The sequence below is a fragment of the Clarias gariepinus genome, chromosome 4, assembly GCF_024256425.1.
Source record: "Clarias gariepinus isolate MV-2021 ecotype Netherlands chromosome 4, CGAR_prim_01v2, whole genome shotgun sequence".
Taxonomy (NCBI): domain Eukaryota; kingdom Metazoa; phylum Chordata; class Actinopteri; order Siluriformes; family Clariidae; genus Clarias; species Clarias gariepinus.
In genome coordinates, this window is record NC_071103.1 from 11,138,655 (window position 1) to 11,162,362 (window position 23,708).

General features: G+C 39.4%; 1 protein-coding gene across 2 annotated transcripts; it reads left to right on the forward strand.

Annotated features, from left to right (window-relative positions):
- The first annotated feature begins 1,808 nt into the window (after positions 1-1,808).
- On the forward strand, positions 1,809-22,439 carry znf384b (zinc finger protein 384 b). 2 transcript variants are annotated; one of them, XM_053494317.1, is made up of 11 exons: positions 1,809-2,001; positions 3,575-3,630; positions 3,747-3,987; positions 6,397-6,486; positions 6,646-6,782; positions 12,885-12,958; positions 13,885-14,109; positions 17,694-17,861; positions 17,981-18,059; positions 21,003-21,161; positions 21,254-22,439. In XM_053494317.1, the coding sequence occupies exons 2-11, from the start codon at positions 3,577-3,579 to the stop codon at positions 21,581-21,583; spliced, it is 1,557 nt and encodes a 518-aa protein (XP_053350292.1). In that variant the 5' UTR covers positions 1,809-2,001; positions 3,575-3,576; the 3' UTR covers positions 21,584-22,439. The 2 variants fall into 2 exon arrangements, with proteins under 2 accessions (XP_053350292.1, XP_053350293.1); XM_053494318.1 differs by lacking the exon at positions 13,885-14,109.
- Positions 22,440-23,708: the final 1,269 nt, after the last annotated feature.

A 23,708-nucleotide genomic window follows, 5' to 3' on the forward strand; every position in this document is an offset into this window, starting at 1 on the left:
AAACAAAAGTTTATTTATAGGTTACCCCTGATAATTTGTTACATTCTGACACAGTTACAGTATCTGGCATAAGTATTTACCCCCTTAAACATTGTGTGTAGTGTTACCACCTGGGACTAAAACTGATTTCACTGAGATAGGTGGATGAGTTTTATTCCATGTCACCGTCGCCCACAGCTTGCTCATCAAACTGATTTAGACATATTTCCTCACACATTTCGTACTCATGTCGCTAATTGTCTTTCTGATTCTGTACATTCTGTGAAGATGCTTTTTGTAAAAACCATTTTGTAAATGACCAATATATAGAGATAATATGTGATGAAAAGAGCAAAATAAAAAACACACTCTGTCCTGAAAATGTATTCAATGAGATTGTGTAAAAAAAAAAAAAAAGAGAGAAGGGTGGACTGGGCTTGTTCCAGGATAGTTTGCAAAATTATTTACCCCAAAAAATAAATAAAATATTTTAAATACATACATATATATATATATATATATATATATATATATATATATATATATATATATAAATATAAAATAACTTAACTAACTCAAGTAATTACCTGGTTATAAAGAAAAACTTAAACAAGCAACTAAGAAGCCAAAGTGTACTCGCAACGTGATATTACCACCACCAGGCACTAGTGTGGGAGGCTTGTCCTCTTTCATCAGCAGGTGTGTATGGTGCTTGGCACAACTTTGTACTGAGGAAGAAAAAGTTTGGTTGCGTTTAATGACCATATGATTTTTGTATGGGTTTTGTGTGTGTGTAAGGGGGGGGGGGGGATTTTATTATATTAATTATCACTCATCCATAAATCATAGTCTTGTAATAAGAACAGCTTTTAAAATCATTATCATTTAATGTGCCATATACATTTACATGAATTAGGAATTTGGTCACGCCAAAAATTACTATCTAAATAAAACAACATGGCTGCTATCTTGGGTTCTATCATTCTGTCATCTTCACAATTGGCCCTATTATATTATTATTATTATTAGTAGTAGTAGTAGTAGTAGTAGTAGTAGTAATGGCACCATAGTGGCATTTTCACCTTGCACTGTCACTTTGTACCTCCAGGGTTGAAGGGTTTAATTCACACCTCGGGCCTGTGTGTGGAGTTCTCGTGTATGTCCTTCCCATGCTTGGTGGGTTTCCTCCAGGAACGCCACAGTTTCCCCATGCGGTTTTCTCCCACAGTCCAAAAACAGAAATTAGGCTAATTGGCGTTCCCAAACCGACCATATTGTGTGAATTGTGTGATTGAGTGGGTGTGTGTGCGTGTATAAACCCTGATATGGGTTGCCACCCTGCATCATGCCTGAATTCTCTTGAGATATGCTCCAAGCTTGAATAAATGAATGAACTATAATAATAATAATAATAATAATAATAGTAGTAATTATTATAATTGTTATTATTATATAATAACATGTTTATGCCATGTTATGATTTACATTACTAGTGCAATAATGATAATCCTAGCAGCAGCTTGCTCCATGTACAAATGGTAAAAAATATATACACAGCAACCATTCAGACCATTGTGACAGTAAAGTAATAAATTAATAAAGAACACCGGCATGTAATAAAGTAAGATATATATAAAATATTTCTATATAATTTATGATGTTCTGTGGCATTCAGTTTGTGGACAAAATGATCTGAACATTAGGCAAAGCAGGCAAATCGTCAACGTGTAGTATGTGCATACAGTATGATTGTGGACGCACCCTTGTTTGAAATTGACCTTACTCGAAACGGACATGACGTCATGACGTACGGAAGACGTTAGCGCGATTTGACCTCATCCGTAGGAAGTGGAGCGTAGACAGTTCGGGCAACTCCGTAAGAAAAGGAAAAAAAATAGAAAAAAACGAAGGAACGAAAACTCGTTGAATTTCTTCACTTGAGTGTTTTACGGAGCGACTTCACAAACTATCCCGAGCGGAGGAAGTCCCCGGGCGAGGGGCAACTAAAGTCTGCACGACTGGGTAAATCAGGCTTGATTTTTTTTCGTTTGAACCTTGTTTTTTTTTGCCTTGAATTTCGGCCTCCTTCGCCTTCCGTGTGCCGGAAGTCCTGCGTAAAGCCTCGGTTTCGGCGTCGACGTTTTTTTTTTCTTCTCACTTGTTATTTTTTTCTCTCTCCAATCCTCGTGTGCACTGGTTTTTTTTTTTTTTTCAGTTTATTTTCTCGGGCCCGACAGCGGGAGAGGGTGAATATGAGTTAACGTTACACCTCCCAGAAGATAATGTTACGGGCTGCTAATGAATTTGCATCAGTCACCGACGAGGCTGTTTTTAAATAAACATTATTATGTGATTTGATTCGTTTTTTTCTTCCTCCGCACATGATGCGTAATTTTTAAATAAACTTCCTAAAAACACTTCACGTTTTAGTGATAATTAGATAGGTTGTTGTGTGACGGCTATTTTTGAGCTGCGTGTCTGGAGAAGAAAAGAAAACCCGCCAACTAAAGTGCTGGCCTGCGTTAGGAAACGGCTCGAGATTAGTGCACAAAGACAATCAGTGTGACTCCGGTATTATTTATTAACCGGACTGAGAGGTGCAGCTCTGTGCCGTGTGCTAACCCTGACCACACACACACTGCTTATCGAGCTGTTAGCTTCACGGGCCTTCATTCACCTCACCTATGACTGCTCTACTTCCTCAACGGCTCTTTTTAAAAAATAATCCTGCATGTGGCTTTTATTGGAGCTCTGAACGGAACGTTTACGTCAGTTATACTTCAAACGAGGTGTTTAAATTTCCTTTGATGTTCTGTGCTTGTCAGGTTCTAAATTCTGGGTTTCCTCAAAGAAACACTTTAACCCTTTAATTGACTAAATTTACTGGACGGAGTTTTAAAAAATGTCTTACTGCTTTAATTATTTCCAGTAATATGCCTTTAATTCATATATTTATTTACCTATAGGAAATTACAAGAGTCGTGTAGACATTTTGCGACATTTTGCAACATTGTCTTTTTATGTCATTTACATAAATACCAATTAAATAAAAGATGGGCATTGGTGGCTAAGTGGTAGATTTTCCACCTGTCATTCACTGATCACAGTTTAAAAAAAAAAACTTACTTACTTACTTGCTTTTTTATGTTTAGTAACATGATTGATTTAATTATTTATGGGAAGTTACAAGTGATTTACACACGTACCAATTAAACTAACATAGTGTGTTGGTGGCCCAGTGGTAGGTTTTTCCCCTGCCAAGGCCCGGGTTCAATTCCCAGCTAATGTCCAAACTCCAGCCACCGGTTGTATTGCCGGTTCCAGGTCCGGATGAAATGGAAGGGTTGCATCTGGCGCAAAACGTGCCAGGTTGTCGTGCGGACCCTCGACATGAGCAGCGTAAAAACTAACAACCACCACCAATAAAATTAAAGAATTGCTAAAGTACCTTTTCCCATTTTTCACAACTGTCATTTCATGTTATTTTATATTAGATAATCTCATGAAGAGGTAAGCCCTGACGTTCTCATCATGTGCCGTACTCAACAGTAACTATTTACTATTCATATTTTTTATTATTCTTTCTTTAAATCAGGAATGATGGAGGATTCCCATTTCAACTCCTACTTCTGGTCTCCGGTCCAGGGACAGGTGAGAACGTGTGCCGCTACTTCCCCACCTTCTACCACACACGCACATCTTAATCCATGTGTCCACATCATTTTGTTTTAATGCCTCATGTGTGTGGGTGTGTGTGTGTGTGTCAGATTGAGAATGCCGTGTTTTTAAACAAGGTGAAGGAGCAGTTGGGCCAACAGGACAAAAATCCTCCGTACCCACATGCCTCCTCCCATTACCCCACCACAGCGGTGGTGGCAGTTGCAGGGGGCGTGGCAATGGACACAGCAGCTGGAGGGCGGGCGCTGAAGCAGGAGCAGTCGCATCCGCCACATTCCTCGCACAGCATCACTGTGGTGCCTGTACCGTCCACCGGAATCATGACAGCTGGTACGGTAGATACGATCATGGTTGTGAAATGACTAATGGTCCAGTAGGCATGTGCTGATGAGAGGTACATGTACAATACAGGGTGTCTAAAGGGTCTTAATACATATGGGAAATAAACACATTATCTACAAAACATCATTGACATTTGACATTGATTGATGTTTCCTTAGGGAGTTGTGTGATCTCACTTCCATATTACTCATGTAGTTGCACTTTAAATGCCTAGTCTAAAAGATCTTTGTACTGCATTATTTCCTGGTACACTGTGCCAGTCATGTGCCCCCTCAGGTAAAAAAAAATAAATAAAGGAGGTTTAGATGTAAGAACAGTCCACAGGGCAACAGCGGCCAATCTAAAAACCAAAAAACTGTTGATTTAACCATCAGTTCATTTCCAGCATGTATGAAGTCTTTCATGGCATCCTGTAGTGTTATGATTTTCCTTGCTTTTACAGGTGGCGCTTTGCGCATGTTTTGCTACACATCATACAGGTACAAGGCAGGCTGATTGTGAAGTGTTCTTGGTCACAACAGAACGCGTCCAAAGTTTCAGGGAGGCACTTAGTAATTTCCAACCCTTTTTTTTACTCCCTTGAGGAACAAATGAGACAAAACAACAAGAAGGGCACCCCATGGGAAAAATATCCTTGTTAGTCAATCAATATAGTTTGATTATATATAACATAAGACAATGTATTAATTATTATATATAACATAAGACAATGTATTAATTTTTTGCTCTTCCTCATAATACAACTCTTCCATTTTATCCGGGTTGAGGACCGCACCCTTGCTTGTTCAACCCCCAAATACTGGTGTGAAATGAATGCACGCTTCCTGCATAGTAGGAGAGGATTCTGAACCTGAACCGTAGATGCCTAATCCAATAATAAATTAAATCTAGCCAGTGTTATTAATAAATAAATAAAATCTGCACCAGAATGGCTCAGGTCAGCGCGTTCAATAGGGAAAAGTTAGTAATGATCCGAATACAACACGGTCAGTTTCACCACAACACAAAGTTATTTGCTTGTTTGTGATCTCGCATTTGGAAGTAGCTGCATGAACCTAGTTTAGACAAAAAGTGTAAAACCAAGTCCTCTGTCTCAAGCTTTTTTTGTTTGTTTGTTTGTTTGTTTTTTTGCGAAATAAGCCAGCGACTTCCTCTTTCACGACAACATGAACTGTTATTGTCCTTTTTTTATTGTCTGTTTGGAGTCATCTGCCTAATCAAACAATATGAACCCCCAGCAAAGTACAAGTTCTTCTTTAATACTGTATAATCGTGCCTGCGCGCACGTAAACAGTTGTACAGCTTCCTTCAGACCTTTCAGAAAGCAGATTTGCATTGCATTTATCCCAAATAACGTCTCACTTTGAAGGCACTGAGCTTAATTTGGCCAAATGTGTGTTGTTGTAATTGTTGTTATTATTATTATTATTATTATTATTATATAATTATAACGTTTTATAATAGTTCCTTTTTTTATTTGTACTTTTTTTGTTTTACTGCCTGTCACATTATTAATGTTCGTAGACTGCCTCGAGACATTTACATGGTTAATTTTAATAAGCTGCAGTGAGCCAGCCTGACAGGAAGTTATGAGTCATGTTGACACTGTAGCGTTTTCTGTCAGTCAAAGAAGTTTTTCTTTTTAAGGTCTCTCTGGTGCCTTTTAGGCTAATTGCAATGGCGAAGAAATTGTTTACAGGCCACCTCATTTTCCACGACCGTGCCCACGCCTTCTCTTAAAACTGCCTTTCCTTTCTAGTGTTTCTTGTAAAAAAAAAATAAATAAAGTAAGCCAGTTTGCATGTTATTGTTCAGTACGATTACGTGGGTAATGATGAAAACCTATATGTTGCAAATTTTACTCTATTTGATATAGTTTCGAGGTTGGATTGGCATTAAACGAACACTTGCAAGCTAATCTCAGTAAATTACAGTGTTTTATATTTGCTAGAAATTTAGCAAGGATGCAGAACCTGAAAGTTTTTATGTAATTTTTTTTTAGTGTGGGCGAGTTTGATAAAACCCTTTATTACTTGTATTTTTCTCATGAAATCACTTTAAATGTTGGTTCCATTTGATGCATTCATAAGGGTTTTGGTGCAAAATCTATTTAAAATATTACACTTGTGACATTTTGCATACACTGACATCATTTAAAACTGGCTAATAAAGCATGCAACGTGATTAAAAAGCTGCACATGCTGACCGGACCTTGTAACACTGTCACTAAAGCTCTATCTACTTTACATGCATATAAATAAAGATTGCTCATTTGGAATCTGCAATTCAAATAAACTGGTGATGTAAACAGTTTTTTTTAACCTCCTCCTCCCTTCTCTCTCTCTCTTTCTCTCTCTCTCTCTCTCTTTCACTCTCTCTACTTTTCTGACTGTTCAGCGGGCTTAGTCACTCTGGTGTCTCCGGTATCCTCCGCTCCATCTCTCATCCCTGGGCATCCAACAACAACTATGATAACAGTACACACAGGTACCACACTGTCATATTCTCTTCAAAGAACATCATCTGAAAAAAAGAGCCACATTTTAAAAAGAACAAAAAAAAAAAAAAACACCTGTAGCAATAATGTTCTTTAGCTTTATTTTTTATTTTTTGAAATATAACTAATTCATCCGTTACTTCTCTCAGATAAGAAAGAGGATGGCATGTCCCCCGTCGTCATCCCGTTACCATCAAAGCGAGGGAGGAAGAAGAAATCCACACTCCCACTGGTGGGCTCGCCGACAGGAAGTGACGCGCTGATGCTCGGTCACCTGGCTGGACAGGTATGTCTCGTTAAAACGTAGGAGATTTAACCTCTCCCAGTTCAGAATCATAGATATAAAATAAGGAACACGTCTTTACTGCATGTAATGATGTTCATTACATGCAACACATAGTATAGTGATTTTTTTTTTCCCTATCCCAAAGGCTTCCGTCTTAAAGGAGGAAAAACCTGTCAAACATTTTTATTTATTAAAGTATGACGTGCTCTTTTATCCTTTTACAGTTTACATTGTTCAGTAGGTAGGTCTGCAAAAAAAAAAAAAAAACATTAGTCCCTGTTTAAGCATCTCCTAATTACATACAGATGGCCCCCAATTTGCGAGGCGCTAACTGAAGAATTTTTTTATATGGTTAGCAAGCAAGGTGAAGCTCCCAGTCAGCCACAAGATTAAACAATCAGTACTCTACAGTAAATATGAGACGAACATGAGACATTTTTCTTTTCTTCTAAATATAAAATAGGCCTCGTTACATGAGTTTATCCAACTTTAGGCTGATATGAATGTTGTGAGCAGGTTTATTGTAGGCTAGGTTAAGCAATGATGTTCTCTAAGTCAGGTTGAGAGAACCCAAGTGCATTAAGAATTTATCTGGGCGTAATCCTGTCATAAGTCAATGAGTGTCTAATGCAGTGTTGCAAAGACATTCAAAGAATGAAGAAAGAATTCCATGGATTTTTATTTCCTTCTACACTGGAAACAACATTTATTAAAATATACAATCATTTCCTTTAAACAATTACTATTGAGATGTGTCTGCTACTCATGCTCTGAAAAGCCTTTATAACAGCCCTAATCTGAGGTGATGTTATTTAATGATTTATTTATTACTTTTTTATTTTTTAAACTCTAAATGAACTTCTCTGCATCAGAGGTAAGTTTTGGTGTTGGTCTTGCTTTTCTGGTATGGTCTTCATGAGGGCCAGTTTCATCATGGTGCTTAATGAAACTATTCCAAAACTATTCCAGAACAGCAGACCTTCGTGTCTTACAATAACAACTGACTGTTATTGTTGTTGCCTAATTACATAATTCACATATAATAATTTACATGTTTTAATACATAGTTATGAAATCTTCAGTATCGTTCTAGAATGTAGAAAATAAATTACTTTAAAAAAAACAACAACATAGAATTTGAAGGTGTGTCCAGACTTTTGACTGGCACTGTATGATAATAGAATATGTTTGCTATCACATAACTATTGATGTATAACATCCCACACAAAGTGAAACAAACAGAATGGATGATATGAGGGATAATGTCCTTATTGATAAGATAAGATGTACCTTTATTCGTCTCACAGTGGAAAAATTTCCTATTAATTATTAGAAATAATAATGTTATTGCACGGTAATATTGCGCTAGTTTAGATGACATTGAAAGAGAATCTCCAAATGTGCTGTATGTGAGTCGAATTGAAAAATATTGTGCCCGTTGTTAAGGCAGTAGTTAACTAACACTATGACACAGTGCTTATTCCGTCCTGCCCATTTACTCATGTTGTGTCTTGATTGGCCAGTTGAGCTGTCAGTCATGTGTAACCATTAACATTGATTGAAGTGTAAGTGATGTATAATCATCTTTCACCAGTGATCGTGACAGGTGATTTAACAAAGTGATCTCTGCGCGCGCACACACACACATTAGCCGACTCCGCTCCTCCCAATCACAGGCAAGTGTTCTTGCCGGCAGTTTGTCAGCTTTTTTTTTTATTTTTTATCTTACCCCATATGCCCGCCTACCCGTGGCTCTTGATAAAGTCCTCATGGATTGTGTTTGATCCAATCGAGTAACCATAAGAACACAAACCAATTGAATTGTAACTGTGCTTCATAGCTAGAAAATCACTTCCTGACCTCCAGCCACAGGTGGCGCCACACAGCACAGCAAATGTGTCATCACGTGCGAACAAGCTACAACTTCCTGTCAGTAACCCTCATACAATTTTCCTTCTTTTGCTCCTTTTTATTGAGCGCGTCTGATTGTGTTGTGCATCTCCCACACAAGCGCTATGAAGGAGAGATATAGCGACCTTAGCATAATATAATTAGAAAGAGAGCATTAACATAAACCTGCAATTTGGAGCGGCACCGCTGTCAGAGCATTGCTGTTAAATAAAACGGATGAGTGTCTTCCCGACCAATCAGATTAGAGAATTCACCAGCAGTGAGGTACAGCACTGTGACTAAAAACAAACTGGCGATAAACCCCGTTTTAAAGTGATCATATTTCATATTTGCGTGACTGGAACGTTTGTACTCGAGGGGGGGAATAAAAGTGTCATTTCATGTATATAACATGGACAGGGTTCCCTGATGCTCCTGCTGCTTTGCGCTTCAATTTTAGCGTACACACAGTTTGCACAGACATTTTGAATAAGTGTGTAGCGCAGCGTTCTGCCTGACCTTTTCATCTCTTGATTAAAGCCACTCAGATTGCTTTCTAGTGCCTAACATTAGAGAGAAATGGTTTATGTATTATAAAAAGATGTGCCTTCAATTGTTTCGACCCATTTTCATTACTGAGGTAATGCCAGAGCCTGTAATAACGAAATACATTGTTTATATTTTAACAGCGTTGCTTGTCTCTAGCCCAGCGTGTAGTCCAGCATCGGGAAAATATCTAAGCATTTCTGCCCCCTCTCCCTATCTCTCTCTCTCTCTCTCTCTCTCTCTCTTTCTCTAGGATAACAACTACAGACTAAGTTGTTTGACCTTATAGTATAGATAAAATGGAATTAAAAAAATGTCAAAAGGAAATTCCATCGCATTTTTATTAAAAGTGTTGCATTAAAGTTACTCATTGTCTTTTAAATGAAAAGCCAGCGTTTAACCAGCTCAGATCGATCAATAAGTGTATGGAACATGAAACAGGATTCACAACTACAAGGAAAGTGCACTGCTTTAAAATGTATTGCTGAGAAGCTAAGAAATGGATTTATTTCTCCAAGTTAGCAAAGTTTTGTCGCACCATTTTAGCAAATTAATTTGTAACAGGTGAAGCAAATAACTACGAGGTCTATTCAGGTCAACCCAGGCCTTTTGATAGTAGAGGATAAACTGCTACACTACACCAGAGTTTCACTAGTGCTTGGATACCATTCAGAGTAGAATGTTTTCTCAGTACATCGGAGAATTGTCGTGATCGGACACGCCGGACTTCTGTGTCAAAATGTTTATTTACCAGAAACATGAAATCACCACATCATGCCCGCTTCTCTTCTGAAACGCTGGCTACAGTTCCTCAGAAGCCATGATTAGACCACCTGATTCACGGATGAAACACTGGCCTCCCAGAACGCCATCAAAGGAGTTCCTGGGAGGCCAGCATGAATCAGGTGGTCTAATCATGGCTCGCTCCTGAGGGAAAAAAATTACCTTAAATGTAATTAAATTAGCAATTAATTATGCTAATCTGTAGTAAAATGAATCATACCATATTGTACAATATATGTACAATATATGTGAGCTGTTTTGACCTTTTTTTTCCCGCCTCTTTCGGTTTTCTTTGTCAGTCTGCTTCTGTTTAACCTGTTAAAGTTTAGGAAGGTTTGAAAGTGATCCATCCTTATCATAATGCTAAAAGGAAATGAATGCATTCTCTATACAAAGGCTACTGTTCATTTTTGGTGCATAGACTTGCAGTTACAGCACGAACGGTTATCATAGTTAAGGGTCTGAACATAAATCAGAGTGAGAACAAAAGAGCAAGAGGCGTTCTTGGGTTGGTGCGTACAGACTGAGAGTGAAATGGCGAAGCCTGTTAAACAGGAAGTGTGAAACAGGAGCAAAATGAAAGGGATGACTCAGTGCATGTGAGCGACTGCAACCCATTTGTTCACCTTATTGGCTCGTTTGAACAGATCTGAATAAATCACGTAAGCAAATCTGGTTAAATCTGGTTCGATCTGGCAAGGGTGAGGCATCGAATGCCTCGGCTCACCTTGGGTGTGTTGATTTTCTTTTTTTTACCCAACTTGGAAATTTGTAGCTTTTAGTATGCATACTGCCAGACTACAAAAGTGTCACTGCACCATTAATGCCATTACTACCGGGCGTACTTATTAATGAGCTGCAGCGGTGCACGTTACGAGGACACAGGATTGATGTGTGAAGTCAAAAAGCGGCAAAATAGAGAGAGTGGAATTCTGAAGACGTCTATATCCAGCAGCTTTATTTAATTTCCATTGATATAAGGGTCAGTCAAAAAGACAGCGCAGGTGTGAATGTGTTGCACCAGTTCATTTGTAACTGCGCTGCAATGCCAAAATGGATGTCCCGCTTGTGATTTGCACGAAAGATGAGCAGCGTGCAGTGATTTCGGTTTCATTTTTTTGTGGTCTGTGGGTTTATCTGGTGTCGAAACTATAGGGTAGGTGAAAGTTTCTGAAAAAGAATTATAACTGGTGATAAAAACACGGAATCATCACTAAGAGCCTGAGAGTAAAGCGCTGGGTATGGAACGGAAACATCCTCAATCGCCGACTGAGAAAAAGTTCAAAGGTCAGCCATCAGCTAGAATATGGATGCTTACAGTTTTCTGGTACTCTCAGGGGCCGGTATTGGAACATCACCAGAAAAAATGATGAAAGGCCAAGGTTTAATAACAATCCAATGCCCAAACCCCAGCCCCTGGATGCAGCCCCGGTCCCTACATTAGATAAACTGGGAGGGTTGTGTCAGAGAGCAGCCGAAAGACTAGCAACAACTCGTTACAGTGAGACACTTATTGACGACCTGAAGCCTAAACTTTGGATTAAACACAGAGGACTGCTGTCCAAGGGCGTTGTGATCATGCATGTCAATGCATGTGTGCACACTTCTGCCCACACTGTCGACATATTGCAAAAAAAAAAACATTTTAAGGTGTTAAAGCCACCCTCCCTGATCTGACCTCGTTTCATCGCACTTGCATCTGTTTGGTCCCCTGAAAGCAACAGCCCTACGAGGACGAAGGTTCACTTCTGATGATAACGTGAAGACAGCGGTGCGTTCGTGGCCCACAGCTCAGCCTAAACATTTTTTTAATGAGGGAATACAACAAAAAAGGCAAAGAGATTATTTTGAAAAATGTAAAATAAATTCTACAGCCAGAGTGCGGATAATTTTTGACTCATCTTTGTAAATTTAGGATCTGAACAAATGTTTAGAATAAAGTCTGTGATATAGCTTTGGTTTATTTGGTTATTTATAGGTTTAAGAAAAGACAGGAGGTAGAGTTGGAGGTGGCATAGCTGAAGATGTTGAGGTTCTCCTTGGGAGTGACAAGGATGGATAGGATCGAGAATAAGATCATCAGAGGGACAACCCATGTGAGATGTTTTGGTGATAAAGTCAGAGAGGCCAGATTGAGGTGGTTTGGACATGTTCAGAGGAGAGATGGTGAATATATCGGTAGAAGGATGCTGAGGTTGGAACTGCCAGGCAGGAGGTCTAGAGGAAGACCAAAGAGGAGATTTATGGATGTAGTGAGAGAGGACATGAAGTTAGTTGGTGTGAGAAAAGAGTATGCAGAGGATAGGGTGGCGGCCCCTGAAAGGGAACAGCCGAAAGACAAAGAAGGTTATTTATAGGTTTGTTTTATTATAACATATATATAATATATATATAATATATATAATATATATATATATATATATATATATATATATAATGTATGTTCGATGCGTTTTCTTCCCCAAAAAATAGAAAGTTAAACTTGGCCTTATCCACACTGTCCAATCTAAAGAATCCTCTGTGAGACAGCTAAATATAGAGACACCAGCACCAGAATCTTTAACTTCCTCCTTCTGATTTATTTTTCTAGCATGTCCGTAAAAACACTTAAACCATTTTTTTTTGTCCTTGAACCAAGCAACGATCGGTGAGGAAATGGTGTAGACATGCAGCCAAAGACACAGCAACAAACCATGTTTACTGCTAACGAGTAAGTTTGAGGTGCAGCCACTAGGGACGGGACTTGCAGTGTATGAGTCGAGAGATCATTTATTTAAACATGAAGCTTTGCCTAGTTAGGAATCATTCGAAAAATTATAATCGTTTATAGAAAAAATCTCTTTCTCTCTCTCTCTCTCTCTCTCTCTCTCTCTCTCTCCTCAGCATCATCCCGCCGACCCCTACGACCTCTCTGCTGACGAAGGACCTGCAGGAAAGGAGGGAGCAAAAACATACAGGTACATTAGCTCGGACTTTAGCATGCATTCCGCGTGTGCGTGTGTGTTTCTGAACGCTTCTAGCAAAGGCAGGATTGTAATAGAGATACTTAGTGCATTGTCCCTTTATACTGCAGCAATGCATGGCCCCTAGCAACCCTCCCACACACACACACACACACACACACACAGACACACACGTGCGCACACAGACACACACACACTTGCGTGCACTCGTGCTTCTTAGGCTGTGTGTTAAATGTGTCTTAGTCCGTAGGTGAGTCGGCTTCGTGTAGTGTAAGTAGTGTTTCATTGGCTGCATGTGCCAGCATGGCTTTGCTAGTTTCCAAACGCAAGCACACACACCCACATACCAACGCGCGCGCACACACACACACACACTCTGCCACCTGGCGGACTATTTACTCTCCTCCACTCGCTTGGTCACTCCTCTCTCCTTCATTTGTCTGCGCTTGTATGTCTTGCCTTTCCTTCTCATCTTTCTGTTTTGTCGGCAAAGTCTACAGTTTCCCTCTGTTGTTTTTCTTCACTGATCTCATCCCCACTCTCTCTCTCTCTCTCTCTCTCTCTCCCTCTCTCTCTCCCCCTCCCTTTACCCCCTCCCTCCATCCTCTGTTTCCCACCACCCTCATCTCATTCCACTCCTTTTTCTCTCTCTCTCTCTCTCTTTTTTTACCTTTCCTCTCATTTTCTCTCTCTCCATCCATCCATCCATCCATCTATCCATTCCTTCAATCATTCAATCATTCTTTCACCTCGCCTCATATCACCTTTCTCCAACCCTCTCTCTCCACCTCTTCTTGCTCCTGTGTTTCCTCTTCGGCTCATCTCTCTCCTCTCTCCCCATCCTCCTATTTCCTTCCCCGGTGTGCGTGCGTGTGTGTGTGTGTGTGTGTGTGTGTGCATGTGTGTGTGCGTGTCTGTAGGTGCCGGATGTGCGGCCTGACGTTCTGCAATAAGTCAGACATGCAGCTGCATTCCAAGTCGCACACGGAGGTGAAGGCGCACCAGTGCCCGCACTGCTCCAAATCCTTCGCTAACTCCAGCTACCTGGCGCAGCACATCCGCATCCACAGCGGCGCTAAGCCCTACATCTGCTCCTACTGCCAGAAGGCATTCAGGCAGCTCAGTCACTTACAGCAGCACACACGGTACTGGAGGATGCACCGAGCGCCAGGATGTGGAATGTGTCTGTCTGTGTGTGTGTTTGTGTGTGTGTGTGTGTGTGTGTGTGTGTGTATAAGAGAAAACATGCAGTTTAATGGTCAACATGATAATTTGGTGTTGGTTCAGGGAACGTAATGCAGTGGGGGAGTTAACCAAACACTAGTAATAATATCTTAAATAAAAAACATTAAGGAAATTACAGCAAGTCCCCTACATATGAACATTTGAGTTATGAACTTTGCAAGATATGAACGTTCGCACATGTTCAAGCATGGAGGTTAGAGCTGGCGTACACCGCCACGTGCGTGTGGCGTGCACCCCAGGATGCAAGTGTGAAAGCAGCAGCGATGAAGCTGATACTGCTAAGAAGCACCAGGCAATATCGATGGAGACAAAACCAACCACAAAAACAGATTATAAGCAATAAAATTTTTAATTCAATTTTATTTATATAGCACTTTTAGCAATGGTTATTGTCTCAAAGCAGCTTCACAAAATGAAAAAATTTTGTTGAAAAAAAAAAGATCATGGAACATTTTTATACTGTGTATAGCCAATTGTGTTAGTACCTAGACACTGTTTGTTGGACTTACGAACAAGTTGGACTTACGAACACCCTCTTGAAACAGAACTTGTTCGTATGATGGGGAACTTGCTGTACAAGTTTTACATTTAAGAACATAATTCACCATCTAAAAAAACAAATACACTTTTGTACACGGAACAAACTTGTCATTGTTGATAACAAAACGTCATATACACTCACCGGACACTTTAATCGGAACACCTGTACTCCTACTGCTTTATGCATCCTGTGGCAGCAGCACAATGCATAAAATGATACAAATGCATGTCCAAGAGCTTCAGTTTAATGTTTACTCTAACCATTAGCTTCAGAGAGGAGATCTCATGCCTCAAAATATGTGAACGTATTTAGAAACTCATTTAAAGGTTTTCAGTGTCAACTGTGCTTTTTGACGTTGGAGAGTGTGTGTCAGAGCAAGACTGATTGACCAATATATACTGTAGATTTATAATTAGGTCATATAATCTGTGGTTTGTTATGCTTTGAAAGCCTGTTTTTTTTATTTTCATGTATTTTTAAAAAGAAAGAAAGTGTGTATATGTGACAAGGCGTGATTGACTGAGGGATGGGTTTTAGTAGAGATGTGGAGAAGAGATTCTGTGAGGTATTGCTCTTCTTTGTGTGGCAATTCATGTATCGCCACGTTGACTAAGTCGGTTAAAAAATATATATATATATTATTATTTATTTATATGTTTGCATTTGAAGTGGTAAAATGTTGCCGTTCCTCTATAGCACAGCATTCTGGGTGGCAGGAGTACCTTATTTTTTTAATTTATAAATTTGTAAATTAAAGTTTGTTTGGAACTGAAACAAAATCTGAAAGAAAAAAATATTCAATTCAATTTTATTTATATAGCGCTTTTAACAATGGTCATTGTCTCAAAGCAGCGAAATATCATTTATAATACATATGGAATCGGCACCTGGGTATCATGATGATAATGATTTCCCTTATGATTCCCATCCCTAGTGTCAGACTCTGTGTTTCAGAAACCGCTGATCTGGGATTACGCGACTACGTGGTAAGGACAACGAAAACAATCAAGTGAACCTCAGTTTTGACTTGACGGAATACATTAAGTGAAGCTCTTGATCTGTGACTAACCCTCATTTTGATTATATGTATTATTCTGCTACCACACAATTGCTTGATTTGACTATTGCATGAATGAGAAGAAATACTAGTGTTCCTATTAGAGAGACCAGTGGGGGTATGAGTTACAAATTGTTTATACCAACTCCTGTTGATTTTGGGTATAGATATAGATTTTGAGTTTAGATTTATAAGCATTAACAACAACATTCCAGTTGAGCTTGGTACATCAGTTGGCAAAATTGGCCGTTTTTGGGGCAGGGGTGGCTCGAACGGTTAAGGCTCTGGGGTACTGATCGGAAGGATGTTGTTTCGACTGGCACTCTGACCTCAACTTCCTAACCGGGATATACGAGAAAAGAAATAATTTTACTGTGCTGTAAGGTATAACAACAAATAACTGAGTCTTACTCTTAATTTACAAGCTGTTAATCTATATAGAATAATTTGAGTTGTTGTTAAAGTGACATCATGTCTACCCCATTTCTCATGCCCCACAGTTCTTGGTTCTATACCAGCATTGTTTTGGATCATTTGTGGTGGAAGATATGGAATGTTTTTTTAAGATTTAGCACCAGGACGACTTCCACAAAGTCGACTTGAGTTGAAAGTTTGACTTGGCACAAAGGGGCACAGTGAAAAGGGCTTGATGTGACACGTCCTACAGGGCTTCTAGGGAATTACAATACTATTTTGGGCCTTTCTGTAGCGATGTCCTGTAGATCACATAGAAAACTCTGTCTAAAACTCTGTCTAAAAAAACAAACATAGAGGAATTTAATATCATCAATATGGTTTGGAAGAAGAGCGAGTAAAGTATGTACTCACATTGTAAGGGACAAGTTTTTAATCAAATTCATACAACAGGTTTGTTTTTGTTTGTGTGTTTGTTTTTAACTAATGCCTTAAAATCTTTGAACAGTTGAGTCAGTGTGAAACACATGCAGGAATGAGTGACTGTCTTTGTTTGAACGCTTCTCGCTTTCTTACACTTCCGCACTGTTCTATTTCTGAAAATTCCCTTGTTTCCTTCCTCTCACACCTTCCATTACTATTCAAACCTGTCATTTTTCTCAGCTACTTTTTAATCTCCTGTAGATGTGTCTCGGTCTAACTCGCAATCACTGCACGGACTCGCACAAACACATTAAAACAGAGCAGCAGCAGTATAATCGAGGTCACAGGAAAGGTCCCGTGCCATTCTGAACTCTCCACGGCATGATTTCAGAGAGCAGGTCTTCGGAAATGTTACATTAAATGGTGGAGCTGATAGGGCTGGCCTTCTAGTCACCGCGCGCAAACATTTCCATCAGTCGCCCAACTGCCAGGCCTTACAAGAACAATCAGAGAGCGTGTCGTCGTTTGACCTCAAGTGTAACCAAATTATGACCCCAATATGGAAAGGGTTGATGTTCTGTATAATGGCATTTTCAATGTTTTTAAAATGTACAATATATTGGAATATACTGTATTTATACAATATAATATTTAATACTTTTTCTTTCATTCTTTTTTTTTACATTTCCATCATTGGGGTTTGAAAGGGATAAGAATCTTCATGACGGCTTGGTGGTAATTGATAAACTGCTGTAAATGTTGCTAAAAATATATAACACTGTTCATGCCATGGATATATTTAAGCTTGCCGTCTAATGGAGATGATTAGAATTAAATCAGCTCTGGAGGAGTGTGAATAGTTGAGAAATAAAAATAATACGACTCAGGTTCTACATGACACTTAAGCTAGGAGCATACACCTCACTGCATTTAAAGCTATTCATATACAGTCGTCTTTAAATTACAGCACCACTGCCATCGGTCTCAATCTGTCTCTCTCTCTCCCTCTTTTTTTCTTCTCTCTTTTCCCTGCTTGTGTTTCTGTACAGAAACCACACTGAATCCAAACCCCACAAGTGTCCGCACTGCTCGAAGTCGTTCGCTAACACCAGCTATTTGGCCCAACACGTGCGGATCCACACCGGGGTGAAACCCTACACCTGCTCTTACTGCCAGAAGACCTTCAGGCAACTCAGCCACCTACAGCAGCATCACAGGTAGCCTGTCCATCTACCCACCCCCAGCTTTTTTCATCTTATTCTCTTCACATGCATCTTGTAAGTCCTTGTATTATTACTTTTTTAACCAACAAGTGATCCTATTCTCATTTGTGCAGAATCCACACAGGAGACCGGCCGTATAAGTGTACCCACCCAGGCTGTGAGAAGGCCTTCACTCAGCTATCAAATCTTCAGGTATAGAGAATCAACTCCCTAATTTACAAAGTCTTCTGATGGAAATCACAAGGGCGGTACAAACTCAATCCAGTGCAATTTGATTTATATGATAGCGGTTTTAACAATGGTCATTGTCGCAAAGAAACTTTTATAGAATAGAATAGAAAATTATGGAAATAAGTAAAAAAAAATTATGTATCAGCAAGTCGAGGGTGATGGTAGCAAGGAAAATCTCCCTGAGATGACAATAGGAAGAAACCTTGAGAGGAATCTGACTCAACAGAGAACCCATCCGCATTTAGGTGATAACGGAGATCTGGAATTGTTGTGCGGTCGTACTGTGTGTCAGGAGAATGGACGTTCAATATAACAGAAGAGGTTTTAAAGTTGATGTGGAGCCCATTTCGTTATTGGAGGCTTAAAACCGTTCGTGGGAATTTCAGTCCTAAACTAAAAGTCTTAAAATTATCTTCATGGTAAAGTGAAAGCCAAGGAGACCACTTGGGCCTCCATACGACCAGGAGCGGGGCATCAGGATGAGTCAGACAGGTCCGGAGGGCAGAGGGTTGTCTGGATCACTGGCAGCTCAGGAACGACATGTGTAGCTCGAGAGAGATGGGGGGGAGAAAACGAGAGCGAACATGCAATCATGGGCAAAAACTTTTTTTTTTTCTTAACTAACATAATAGGTTTTTTTACATTGTATATGTTAATAGAGTAGCTTTTCCACCATACAAAGATGCTTCTCAATCACAAGGCATTAACTCGCCTGCTTGAAAATCCTCTTTGTCGCAGTTGATGGTCTCACGCTGCGCTACAGAATGTTTACAGAGATGACACCATTGACGAGGGCAATGTGCACAGATGGATGAACAAGTTTAAATAAGGGGAAACCAGAATTGAAGACGATCCACACAGTGGGAGAGCATAAGCTGTGACAAAGGGGATTTTTGAAAGTGGATTCGAGAGTTGGGTTCATCGCGAATGCATCACTTGTAATGGAGACTATGCTGTAGTACCGTTGTTGCATAGAGGAAGAGTTACTCAACCAACATGTGTAATTTGGACAACCTATAATGTCAGTTAATGAAAATGTTTTACCCACTTTTTTCAGTATTCCATAAATATCTCCTAACAAAGCGTGAGCCTCAATCGGGGCTGATTAACAGAAGGCCTGATAAAGCTCTCCAAATAAATTTGTTTATTTGTTTCATTTTAACCATTCTTCAAAAGATAAAAAAGGAGCTTGCAGTTTTGTTATTCTACTGCGGAGAAAAATATTTCATTAAACTCGGGACTATAAATTGATCTACGTACAAAATGTGCTAATGATGTAATTGTTCATTAGCAAGCTAAACTTGAGACTGTAAACATGTCTCTTTCCCAAAGAACTAATTTAGCGTTTCATATAAACGGAGGCAAATTCTTGGGCAATCACAACTAATAGCCGCTTTTTCGATATTATGAGTCATTTTGTGTAGCTTCATGACACATTATCCCAATTAAGTAACACTACAGAATGTGGAAGAGTACTTATTGCCGAGCAGTGTGGATAAATGAACACATTTGTGAGGAGTTGTTCATGTATTAGAGGTCATTAAACTAATTTTTATAGTGGATTAAGTGTAACAAAGGCCAGTACATAAGTTTTACGCCTCTGGTCTAAATCAGTCACCTGGGGAAATAAAAAAAAAATGTGCTGGCAGGATATGCTTTAGTCTTAGCCAACAATTTTCTGGCTTACTAACAAATAATCGAAGGATCTTTTCACTCCCACTTTTATCAAAATTTTACTGTATGCCAAAAACAACTACTACTATATTATTACTCCATTAATGATAGGAGAGTAAGGTTCAAAGTTATCGAAAAACTCTCCCCAGGTCAGGTCTCCCCATCGCCAGTTATCGGAGTTCGATTTCTTTATCATTTGGTAAGAATATGGAGCGGAGATTATATGGTAACATTGTATTATTAAATTAAATGAGCTTATTTTGAATTTCTGTAACACCCAGAAGTGAAAGTAAAGTCTTACTGGTACTATGTAGCCAAAAGCTTTTTTTTTATCTTTGTCTCCACTTATTCCACTTCAGAACAGCGTCAGCTAACCCAACAGTTGTGTTAGAATCCTAAATAATGTGGAATAGAAAGCTAGTGTGCAATCCATTGTTCCACACACCAAGTAGTGCCTTTGTTCAGGGGTTAGAGAGGGCGAGTTGATTCAGACTTGTGTTTGGAGCTAGTTATCTTTGCAGCTCACATTAGTCGTGGACAGAACAACACAGATGGTTGGTTCAAAGGCAATTCAAAACAATTTACGCTATCAGATGCGTCTTTTTTCTGAAAGTGATTTCGTGACTGGTTTTCAATGTGGGTTTTGGCAGGAAGGTTCTCTCCCCTCTTTCCGGTACCAGGATTCAGGATACCACCTGAATCTTTTAATGATGCGCAGTATTCGTATCAACTGTTACTGTAACACTGATATTGAATACAATTAACCAAGGAATGTTGTTTCTAGTTAACATGAATTAACAGTAAAATATGACCATGAAGCAAAGTATAAAGTAAGTTAGCATTGATTCAATATTCCCGTAAATATTAATACAACATAAATTAGAAATAAAAAAAATTATTACAGCATGTTAGTAACTGGTGGTGTAAGTGGAACTGATGCAAATAATGGAACCATGCTTTGAACTTAACTTGTGGTGTTGGTTTATGTTAGACACTGGGTTTATTTGAACCACTGCTTGTGTGCTTGCGTTATTTAAATTGATCTTTTCCCTTTGTGTGTTGACGCTACAGATTTGATGCGCTTATGGTACATAATGTCCATTCAAGGAACTGTAATGGCATACAGCGTTACCTTGAATATTGTTCAGCTTTGAGGCATTTGGCAATTTACTAAAGATGGACATTTAGATCTCAGTCTTGTTTCCTAATGATAAACCTGTTGTTCCACAGTCTCACCGTCGCCAACACAACAAAGACAAGCCATTCAAGTGCCACCACTGTAACCGCGGCTATACGGACTCGGCGAGCCTCGAGGTTCATCTCTCAACCCATACAGTTAAGCATGCAAAGCTGTACTCCTGCGGCCTATGCAATCGCACCTACACTTCGGTACGGCACTAAGCAACCGTATATACACATCTTTATCAGAATTTAATTCTTTCTTAACAATGATCCATCTGTGTGTGTGTGTCTGCTCATAGGAAACGTACCTGATAAAGCACATGCGGAAACACTCTCCGGACCTGGTACCCACTCCACCATCATCGGCTCAGCAGAGCCACAGTCCCGCGCATGGAGGAGCAGGGGGAGGCGGAGGAGGAGACGGAGCCGCAGCAAGTCGTGCCGAGAGGACCAACGCGTACCCACAGCCAGACGGAGTGCCATGCGTGTTTGACCTGCAGCAGTACAAACCAGTAACAGCGCCAGATGTTTCATACAAAACAGTCAGCGTGTCTGATCTGTCCGCTCACAAAGACCTGTGCATCACAGTGGAGGCCTCGGCTATACAGGTAGAACACCTCAGTTCATGAGGTAGGAGAGGCCTATGGGAAGAAAGAAGCGGACACAGACTCTAGAAACAGCTATTGTGCAGCAGAAAGAAATCAATAGTGACGTGATCTTACATGACCTCTCCAGGTACGAGAGGCCTACCTAAAGTAGGGATTAAAAACAAACGCGAGGACTGGTTTAAATGAAATATATGCTGATGGAAAGATATTTCCTATTAGGCCTGGTCATGTTCACGAAAAAAAAAGTACAACAAGGACAAAATGCCTTTTTTTTTCTTTTCTTTTTTTTACTTTTACTTTCTTGGTTCTTCACAGATATCCGGCTCTTCCTGATTCCCATCTATGGCTAGATCTTATGAAAGCTTTTATTTAATACAGTCGTTGTCATCTGTAGATATTTCTATCTACGTATACACTAAGAAATTTACAGTTGCTGTTAAAGGACAGTATATGAACATCTTTTGCTATGTTGCGCAATATGCATGTGATATTTCGCCCTTGAAGTCTAAAAAGGGAAAAAAATCAGTTTTCAATTAGGTTGGGAAAATGTATATCTGAGTATCTAGTATATTGTGTGTATGTGTGCAAGTTAAAGGATGCTTACGTAGTGATTTACAAAGAAAAGGAAAAAAAAAAAAAAGAAGGAACGTGAGTGTCCGTACCAGCCAGTCACAAGCTCTCTGCGTTCTGGCATGAACTTTTAATAATCTTCTTCACTCTTCATTTGTGTGGATGATGTACTACGCTCACTATTGTTAGTCTACAGCTACTCCATCTTAGTATTAACTCTTGTAATGGACCCTATCATAGTCATTAATACGATCAGAATAGAATGAATTATGCTTTGAAAACAATAATAAAATGTAAAATGTGTCAACCTGAGTGTTGGTACCTTTTTTTTTTTTTCTTTCTTTTGTTTTCAGTATCTTTTTTTCAACACTGTTCATGCAGCCAGATGACAGGTTGACAAACTGAAGATGGGGGAAAAAGTTACACGTATTTAGAAATCGTCAGTGGTTACCTACTTCAAAGATGGCAGACAAAGGGTATTATAGAACAGTTAGTTCCGACCGAGCAGTCTGACTGGACGAAACGCATTCCAAGAGTGGTGATGATGAACTACTGGGATGTTTCTTTAATATATATATATATATATATATATATATATATATATATATAATTTTTTTTCATTTAGTTATTTTTTATAACTAAATGAAAAATTAATCAGGTCCTCAATCGTTAATTACAGTAACTGTCAGTTGCAGCATGGGTGAATGGCTTTATAAGTCTTACCAGATTGCCCTTATAGTGTTTTATTTGCACCTAAGCTGACTTAGAAAGCTAACTAGCTTCTAACACAAGGCTAAATATAAAATGCTAATGCTAACTGCTAATCAAGGGCACCTTTTTTGCAGAACAAGTGATTGTACACCCTAGTCTATTGGCTTTCCATTTAATGCTATTCGCAATTCAACCCCGTAAACTTTATAAGATTTACAGGACTGTCCACTACCTCCATTTTACCTTTCGGAGCTGTCGTTTCGGTGCTATGCCAATCGTGGTTAGTTAGTTCCGCCAGTCGCAGAAGGATAGGTGTTGGCGGAGCAAAATAACTGCCTAAATAAACAAACAAATTATAATCTCTTGATGAGGAATGCTGTTGGTGGAACTGTTGTACAAAAACAATATCATCACAGCCGTGCTGATAAACAGCACTCCCTCGTGTTGTTGACGCAAAATAAGTCAAAATGTTAAACGCATCCTTCCTGAATCTTGCCTTAAGGAAGACTGGTCTGGAACATCATTAAGAGTCCAGGAAGATGAGTGGTAACAAGGCCTATAGTTGACGATAATATAATCAAACTACTGGATTCCAACCGTCAGTAAACAACAAATGAGAAGTGGTGGTGGTGGTAGGTAGCAGACCATCCGTTCCAACTTGGCACAGTTTTTACATTGGATGCCCTTCCTGACGCAACCCTCCCATTTAATCTGGGCTTGGGACCGGCACTGCATTCAGTGGCTGTGGTTTGGGCGTTGGGTTGGAATCAAACCTGGGCCATCCACATGGTATTGCTTAATTATATTCAGTTTCATTTGAAAAAAATTTTGATTTTGACTATGTGAAATGATATTAAAGGTATAA

What these genes read in the sequence shown, in the direction of transcription:
- znf384b (XM_053494317.1), top strand. Translation starts at nt 3,577, where the DNA reads ATGATGGAGGATTCCCATTTCAACTCCTACTTCTGGTCTCCGGTCCAG. An exon ending in GGTCTCCGGTCCAGGGACAG is followed by an intron (nt 3,631 to 3,746) that starts GTGAGAACGTGT and finishes TGTGTGTGTCAG; the next exon opens with ATTGAGAATGCCGTGTTTTT. An exon ending in CACCGGAATCATGACAGCTG is followed by an intron (nt 3,988 to 6,396) that starts GTACGGTAGATA and finishes CTGACTGTTCAG; the next exon opens with CGGGCTTAGTCACTCTGGTG.